Source organism: Bombyx mandarina, chromosome 12 (genome assembly GCF_030267445.1).
Source record: "Bombyx mandarina strain Sakado chromosome 12, ASM3026744v2".
NCBI classification, from domain to species: Eukaryota; Metazoa; Arthropoda; class Insecta; order Lepidoptera; family Bombycidae; genus Bombyx; species Bombyx mandarina.
Genome location: NC_143219.1, coordinates 10,678,536 through 10,687,774, shown reverse-complemented (window position 1 = coordinate 10,687,774; position 9,239 = coordinate 10,678,536). Strand labels below are relative to the sequence as shown.

The 9,239-nt window shown below is 34.7% G+C and overlaps 1 protein-coding gene across 1 annotated transcript; it reads right to left on the bottom strand.

Annotated features, from left to right (window-relative positions):
- Positions 1-487: 487 nt before the first annotated feature.
- Positions 488-7,697, bottom strand: apn (apnoia). Its single transcript, XM_028176753.2, has 3 exons — positions 7,512-7,697; positions 4,345-4,517; positions 488-2,686 (listed from the first exon to the last, which is right to left on the bottom strand). Exons 1-3 carry the CDS (start codon positions 7,621-7,623, stop codon positions 2,522-2,524), a joined length of 450 nt encoding a protein of 149 aa, XP_028032554.2. The 5' UTR covers positions 7,624-7,697; the 3' UTR covers positions 488-2,521.
- Positions 7,698-9,239: the final 1,542 nt, after the last annotated feature.

The following is a 9,239-nucleotide window of genomic DNA, read 5'->3' as shown; positions in this document are numbered from 1 at the left end:
AAAGGCCGCCTTTGAACACCAGCGATTCTAAAGTAAACGGCTTAGTACCGACATAAAGGGAAATCTGTACATGACGGGATGTACAACCACACTATGACCGGTGCACATAACCGACCTCTCTTCTAAGTACATACATAAGTACGAGCCAACTGGCAAAGGTAAAGAGCAATATTATTACTTATTTTGACTGATTGATCAAAAAAAACAAGCTACAAACATTAAATTTTGGCAGTTGCTGCTTGCTATACCTACCGAAAACTATAATGTCAATTTAAGAAACGCGAAATTTCATATAACTATTTCTGGTTAGAAAAAAGTAGACGTATGTACCTATATTTATGAATTGTATTTTTTTTATTTGTAGACGGTCAATTATGGGCTTTAAGTTTATATGGCAATTATATACATTTGTATGTATCTTGTCCGTGCGTCACAAAGCATTCTCTTCATTTTCATGAAATTTGGTACAGTTGTGGTTGGTATTCCAGGAAAGGTTTCTGTCATAGTACCATTCACGTAATTTATGATAACGATTAGTCTCACGAAGTCAGTATTTTTCGTACAATTAACATTAGTTTCAACGGAGCGTGATCGGTTTCCACCAGTTATTAATTAAAACGAGTGGAATAGTGAACGTATCACTTTTTATGTGTTGTATTTTACACATAAATCGTTAAAATGGTTAAGGTCTTTAATTACATTTTTAATAAACACAACAAAGAAAGTTAACATTTGAATTGTGTTTTAAGCACAGTATCTTGTTCGCGTTATTCGACACTTTTCGCTCATTTCATACACCAATGTGTCGAACAATTTCAGCTAAATTAATTAAATTCTTCAGAGTTTGTAGCGCCGTAACAATTTTATTACCTTCAGTCCACTTGGAATTTGATGATTCATCGTTTCCTTAGAGATTTGATTTTTCATGATCATTGCCAAATTTTTAAACATTAATATAATATGAACTACATTAAACCAAAAAATTTGAACGATGATCTCTTTTTTGTGTGTGTCGTCACGTATTATTTACGTAACCACGTAAATTTCTCTCTAGTATGTACATAAGTCACTTTTGGTACTAAGTGCCATCCCTAATAACTTTGACAAACTAGTGTATAGCGTTTCAAATAATACTTTCTAAACATCATTATATGTAGCGGCATTAGTCTCATAATAAAATTGATCTGATACACGAACCAACCGAGGATGAAATTATAAGAATTCCGTTTTAATCATTTGACTACGGAACCCTACAAAAGCCACTGAAATTAAATAACATTAAACACCGCAAAAACTGACCGGTATGCGAATGTGAAAGCGCGTTAATAATTGCGCGGCTTATCGTGTCCAATGTGGAATTTATAAGAATTTAATGTCCTGTGAACGTATTCTCTACGATTTTTTTCATGTACAATGTTACGTTTCGTTTATTGAAACCGGTTCTATATTTTTTTTATTTACCGCCAAAATTTACCCAAAACGAAAATATAAGTATCACTTTCATGGTTTCAAATTTCGCAGGTCCACAACACTGTTTAATGATAAGGTTAAAGTAATAAGAAGCATTCCTAAGTACTAAGCCACAAAAAGTTTCTACTTTTACATAATTTTACATATATTTTAAGAAACTCTGTTTGTGTACAACATAATAATATAACGAAAAGGTTGGTGAAAATAAAAATAGCTGTTGATTATTCTTTTAACCTGTCTTCATTTTCGATTCCCAATTGAAAATTGGGGTCATCGATATTTATGCTTAATTTAGCGAATGAAAACTGCTGTCGGCCTTAAGTAAGCTAGTGCATTGTTCCCTTCCCTTAGTATTCCCTTCGATAGCCCAAAGGCTAAACAACACGATACAGCTTTCATAATTTTAATTTTCTTTCATTTTGAATTTCAAAGTCAAATCACAATTAACAGTCACCAATTAACTGATATACTTAAAGACAGAATAAATAAACATTACAGAAATATCTGTTGTATTTGGATAGGGAAATTTACTAGTCTAATTATATGAGACTATTATAGTTAGTTAGTGCTAGTATTATGAGAGAGAAAATAAAATTTGTTTCATAAATGCATTTTATTACATAACATTTAAATATACGTCGTCTAGCTTTCACGAATCGAATAGTTCGCGACAGGCAGACGAAGTCGCTTCCATAAATCCTAATAAAATTAAAAATAAATAACTTTTACCACAAACGATAATTTTCACTACACTACAATATTCAATCATTAGTGTTACAAACTTTGGTGTCTGATCAATCTAATAATGAGGTAGAATTTTAACCAGCACTAAGATACAAAGGCATGTTAAAATCTATATAAATCTCAAAAATTTTGAATTAAAGACTACAAATGCCAATAGCTTATTAAACTACATACCCAACATTCGTGACCTAAATTCCTAGACAGAACTCATAAAACTTATAAACTAGGCATACACGCGTTATGAATCAAAACCATATCTAATGAATTACGTGATCTGAAACTTATTGCATTTTCGAAGTCAAATATTTTATTCGGGAATAGTAGCTTCGTTGTCGGATCTGGCCCAGGGCGATAGAAGAGGACCGCTGGCGGGCCATGGGGCAGGTACGGCTGGAGCAGGGAGGAACTCAGCACGAGGGTGCAGCACGAGAGGTGACGGTGCTGCTGTGGCCGCAAATAATCTGGTAACCGCCTGTAAAAAAAGCAATGGAGTAGTGAAAACGTATTATAATACAGGTACCCGTTCACAAGTCGTTGAATCGTGTTTTGTTGAACCTCCAAACCCACTGAGACACTTACGAATGCAAATATCAAAAAACACGAATCAATCATCCTCACTAAGGTCTTGTCACCCGTAAAAGGATATTCTTCCTTTAACGCTGAAATTGGTTCTGACCAATATGTGAATAATCACAATTTTTATGAGTTGGCTATCACTTTCAAATAATGTTTAGAACAAATTGTTTTATCATTACGTCATGTCATAGCAAACATAGCGAAGCCAGACAGGTTACTTCTTCATTCACCTAACTAGTTTTGGGTTAAAATTATCCTTCCTATAATCAATAATCTTTAATAAATAATTCTTTCACCTACAACATTTTTACTTACATATTTTTACCTACAATATGTTTTCAGACATTCTGTTTTAATCTGTAATCTTTAGCCCGATTGTGAAAAATGTTCGGAGTTCAATTGAGGAAAATAATGCTACTTTATACCATGAGGTCTAACAATACTCAAAATAATTTTTACATAACAAACGACATTTCAATAGGCCGTCGCTTGACAATTACGTTTTGCAATAGAAAATGTTTGTATTGATGGATAAAAATAAAAGTTGAATTGCGCAACAATAGCTAACTTTGATAGTAAAATTCCCATTACACCAAGGTATCTACATGTAATAAACTATCGATAATAACTGTTTTTATGAGCGGTTATTTATTTGATTTCATTTTCTACACACAGCTAACTACACATGGGAGAATATCGTGAGAATGTTTTCTAAAAAAAAAGCTCAAGACCAAGATACGTAGATAAACGCTATCATTACAGTCAACATTCTAACTGTACAATTGAGTAAACTGTAATAACATTTTCCACGAGTGATATATATATATTATGTTGCTTGTCAGGCTTATTTCTCGTAAGTATTTTCTATCATATTAAATGGAAGATTTTGCGAACTGTTTAGTTAGTCGCCATTAAATTTCATTCTCTAAAATCATATTTAAATATTTATGCGATAAAGAAATCTATTTGTTTTTACCATCGATGCTCATGACGATAAATCGGTTATCGAAGCACATTGACGGTAGAACATAAATAGCTTAACCAATAACTAGCATTTTGATTGTAATCATGGCTATATCGCCCTTTACCGAACCTAAAGAGTAATGCTTCGTTGTTACAATAGGCAGAAATTTGTCTAGGAGGTGTACGGACTCACGATATAAGAAAGATTGATAGTAATATCAGGAGGGGAAATCAAGGGGAAATATTATCATGTGATGGATCGGCTGCTAGACTATTGACGGAGTCTATAGACATCACAACGTGAATAACGCAACCCACATTAAGATAAGAGGATGAAGTTTCATTTGTATATGGCTGTCCCGCCGCTCAGACTTGAATGAATAATTAACGCAGGATAGAGGTAGCCCGTACAAGTTTACAATACATCCCACCACGAGCATATGCCGGTATATATATTGGCGATCACAATATGCCGGTATTATATTTAGAAAACGCTGCTATCCATTCTACCTTAATCGCCCGGTATGATCTCCACGAGAATACTTGGGGTTGTGTTATTCTAGACTGACACCATACAGCCGGAACACTTACCTGGCTTACAGACACAATGAGCAGTACAACTCCAATGGCGAGGTTCTTAACAGATATCACGGCTAGCGCCATCAAGAGTGTGGAGATCACTCCCAGTGTGAACATGACTGGGAGGAATATGAAGGACAACCGCTTGAGGGCATTGTGGCCGAAAGTACGACCGACGTCTACATCTGTAATTAAAAAAAAAACATTTAATTATTTAATTTTTTTCTATAATTTTCACGAATCATGTACGCATGTTAAAAGACAGTTCCATCAATCGTTGACATGATTGAGTAAGAGAGATTAGTTTATAGATACCAGAAACACTAAAGTATTGGACATATTTATTATATTTAGGAACTTTAAGAAATTAATGTACACATTAAGCTTCTGATGAAACTGAAATGAATATTTGTGCGTTTGTTTGTTCGTGGTAATCGTTCGCACATGGTTTATTCAATTAAAAATGAAACACAATAATAAGAAAGTAACGATTTATAAGTTTTTTTTTGGTCCGGAAATTAGACCAACATAATAAAATTTATTGTGTTGTTATCAGTACTTGATCTGTGTGCGAATTTCGAATTTTGGTGAAGATTACGATACACAGTGATGTAACAATGATTTCAACAATTATGCAATTCAACAACTATTAATAAAAAACACGATGTTATCAAAAAGCGAGTTAAAGCATGGCGATCTATTGATTTGTGTATTTTTGATGCCTTTTGCTCTGAACGTAATTAAAATCAGGTGACACACATAACTAGGGTGTGTTAAAGAGAAGCTCTCTCCCAGCTATTTGTGCCTTAAATTGTCGAGTCTTGAAGTTTGAAATTGCTAAATTATTAGGTATTTTCGTAGTTAAATTCATATTGTTTTCACTTTACTGTTCTAGTTTATATTAGCTATTTGGAATTTGAAAAAAGTTTTCTTACAGTCGAAACTGTTAATCCTATCGTTATTTACAATAAACACCGTGAGTGTTACACTCAATATGAGATTTATGGGATACGAAATTTTCGAAATCCCATAGCCTTATGGTTAAAGTATCGAGCGATCATACCGATGTTGAAATCCCGCAAACAGTCCGCACGGGTAAGGTACCACCACCCTGCCTATTTCTGTCGTGAAGTAGCGATGTGAACCGATTACAATTTCTGGCTCCGGTTTATTACCGGTTTTTTTCTCAAAAAACCGGTTTTTATAAGGTATTTTTAGGTTTTTTCCATAAAGGCTAAATAATCACTAAATATAACAAATTTACGTACAAACGAAGAGTTTTCTTCATACAATTAATTGGGTGAGCATATTTTATATAGGCTTTTAATGATCATATATATATTATCCAATAATAAAAAGCATTTTATTTTTGATTTAATACTATTGTATTAAATCAAAATTTTGATGCAAGAGGCATAGTTGGTCCACTGCGTCATTCAGAAGCCTGCTCCTTCTGGATGTTAGCACGTGCCAGCAATTTCGGTGTGGTTTACTGTGGCGGCTTCAGTCTCAATATACATTCGCACTATATTCACTGCGGCCGCCGTGGCATTCGGAATATCCCGTTTTCGCGAATGCAAAAAATCCAGAATACCAAGCTTTTTAAGATTGTTTGTGTGTTTTTTCTGGCTGTTCCGATGATAAAGCGAGAGTTGAAAATTCTTCAAGAAGATTCCCCGGTTCACGATGCACCATCTCTTTTGCAGACAACATGTGCTCTGGTTGGCGAAAGCCATTTCTGAGTGTTGGGTGCAGATATGTGGATATTTGAGCACAGTCCTCATTTCGTACGCTAAAAGTCTACCAACCATATTGTGGTTATTGCACTGTAGTTTTTAAATGTAATGCACGGTAATTTGATTCTGAAACACGGTTTTTTTATATTTGTAGCTTGTATATTTAATCTGGTAGCACTGGTGTTAACTGTAAATGTAAAGCGTAAAAAACCGGTATTCTTAAATAAAAACCGGTATTTATCGGTATGTATAAAAACCGGTTTTTCTCCGGTTTTCTTCGAACCGGTTTACATCCCTATCGTGAAGCAGTAATGCGTTTCGGTTTGAAGGGCGGGGCAGCCGTTGTAACTATACTTGAGACCTTAGAACTTATATCTCAAGGTGGGTGGCGCATTTACGTTGTAGATGTCTATGGGCTCCAGTAACCACTTAACATCAGGTGGGCTGTGAGATCTTCCACTCATCTAAGCAATAAAAAAAAAGTAAAGGAATACTATCGTGTAGTAAAAATAAAAACTAGAAAAGCCCTCTTCTTGCCCTCTTGTGTCAGTAACTCGACTTAGTTTTTTCTCGCATTTAAGATAATTGGAATAAGGAAGATTGGAGTCAAGTTTTATTCATAGATTAGTGTTGATTTCACTTGAAGCCAGACGGCTGAAAGTTAAAAGTGTGGAAATGCCCGAGCAATACACGGAAATACTTAAAAAGGGGCACACGTGCTCAGCTATAGTGTGGGTAGGTATTTGTTTTGAGGCATTTTCAGAAAGCTGCGTGATATTTAGAATTGGTGGGGAAGCAACAAACAGCAGAGCGATCTGTAGGATGTAACTAACATTTTGGAGTGCTATATGCCACTGCAAGAAAATGCAAGCCACGCACACTGCCGCCATAGTTATTAGCTTATGTGTATGGTTATCAAACTTTGCGGTCGTCATTGACAACTTGAAACAAATGCTATGGGGTGGCCAGCACACTTGTTTATAAACTCTATAAATGTCTGAAAAAAGCTTGACAGAGCTAACAAGAAAATAAATCCTGTCCAAGCTAATTTGAAAGATCATAATAATCATTACAGAGTGAATGGGGAAATGTTGCGATGAATTCTTAAGACAGTTTAATTAGGTTTATGTCAAAGCGGCTAGAATAAATTATCAAAGTTAGTTATTGATTCTTTTAATTATTTGTCTTTTCGACAGTTGCATTTTTCAATTAACGAATACTAAGCTAAATCGAAATTGAAATAGAATAAAGTCATAAACAAAGCTATATATTTTTGTATGCGCACTATTTTTGTGTTCTCCTAAATTTATTAATTAGTGTATTTAGTAAAACATTAACATTTTCTTACAAGAAAAACCTTGTAAATAATTAAACTAGTTTGCAATTAAAAATATCGATCTACGTGAGATTGTTTCGTAGAGAATTTTATGACAACTTTGTTACCTTTGCTTAGAATATCTACTAGTCCCACAGGTGAAGCACCATCATCACAATTAACAACTGCCACGAAAACGGCCAAATATGCCAAAGATAATACCGTGAATTTATTGCACATTTTGTTTAGAAAAACAAATCGATTTTTTCGATCGATGAATTGTTGTCGGTCGCTTCTTAATGACTGATGGACTCCTGGCCCGACGCCCAGGATATAAAGTGTCATCCGGAAGACAATGGTCGGCGAGACCAAAAAGTCATGACGAAAAGAAAGCGCAGGACAACGTGACCGTGCGGTAAAAATGGCCGACCTCGTTATTCGACGCCGGGTAAGGACCGACATAGAATCATTAACGTGGTACATCGCTTCCCCTGTGGACAGTGTCCCAAGATCCTTATCGCGACAAATTAGCTAGAGAAAGTGATTATTAAACAGGCCATTTTTGTGTTTATAATCCAATCGAATGCTCGTGATGATTTTCTACAGCTGGTAACACGTTAAGTTGATTTTCACACAATGTTAAATACAAAAGTTAAAATTATTCTTTATTCCACAAAAGACTTAAATATGAAATTCATTATTAATATAAAACAGAACCTATATCAAAAACGCGAAGGCACTAACAACGCATAGTTAGTCTAATTGATTCATCTAAAGTATACTTAAAAAGTATATAGAATACTACTTTCCTTTTATTTTGTAGCATACATAACGGTACAACCGTGCAATTCGGATCGATTTAATTCGCAGTTTTCATTTTTCATTCTACTAAACTGTTGTTTGTCATGTTATAGTAATTAGCGAAACTGCAATATGCGCGTGTGTATCGTTTAATTAAATGCTTCGGTAGTCAGTTCACGTCTCGGAGAAATTCGATCGGATTGTGTAGTCGCTGAGGCGTCAATCAATCGAACGCGTGACCGCCGCGGCATGTTCGTATGCTAATTGCATTTGACAATATAGGTCATTTCCTGTCAATGAGGAATGCCGAAAAACAATCGAAACGACATCAGTTTCTGTGCACCTAGAATATGAAGCAGCCGAGAGAAATTCTCGCGTTTTTTTAATACGATTTTATTAGCTTCAGACGCATGTATGTTTGTAACGAAATCTTTGAACATAATTTTGACCCCCTTGAAAACGTCGGATTAACTCGAAAGGACAAACCCGAAATCCATACAAACTTGGGCCTGGCGTTACAGTGCTAGAATTTGGGCACAAGTTACAATACCTAAGAAGGTTTCATGAGCCCAATTTTCAGGTCTCCCAGCAATGGCCAAATTGGTAAAATCAGACAATGTTTACATTTTAGGTTATGTTTATTGTTCGAGATATTTTAACAAAAACGATATTTTTGAGGCTATTTCCTACTAAAGATTAATTTTTTTACGAAACCTGTTGCAGCAACAGGTTGCTTTAAAATAAAAATGGAACCTGTTACGAGAAATCGCGCGTTAGGTTGTTGACGAAAAGGAACGAAAGCCAAAAATAAAAAACAACGTAATGCGAAACGCGCTGCGCACGAAATGATTTTTTTAAGGGATTTTATGACCTGGTAACTAAGACCTTTAGGTCAGTCTTATTTTAATTTTAATGAAAACTTTTTTATATGAAAAACTATATTTATATGATAGCTTTTTTATATAAAATATAAATCATTACGTGCTCCCATATTATCTCATCACATTTCATTTCATTTTAGTTCATGCCTTTTTATTTTTATTTTTTATTGCTTA

Coding starts and splice junctions, on each gene's coding strand:
- apn (XM_028176753.2), bottom strand. CDS start 7,623: ATGTGCAATAAATTCACGGTATTATCTTTGGCATATTTGGCCGTTTTC. Junction 4,518..7,511: donor AGTAGATATTCTAAGCAAAG/GTAACAAAGTTG, acceptor TTTTAATTACAG/ATGTAGACGTCGGTCGTACT. Junction 2,687..4,344: donor TCATTGTGTCTGTAAGCCAG/GTAAGTGTTCCG, acceptor CTTTTTTTACAG/GCGGTTACCAGATTATTTGC.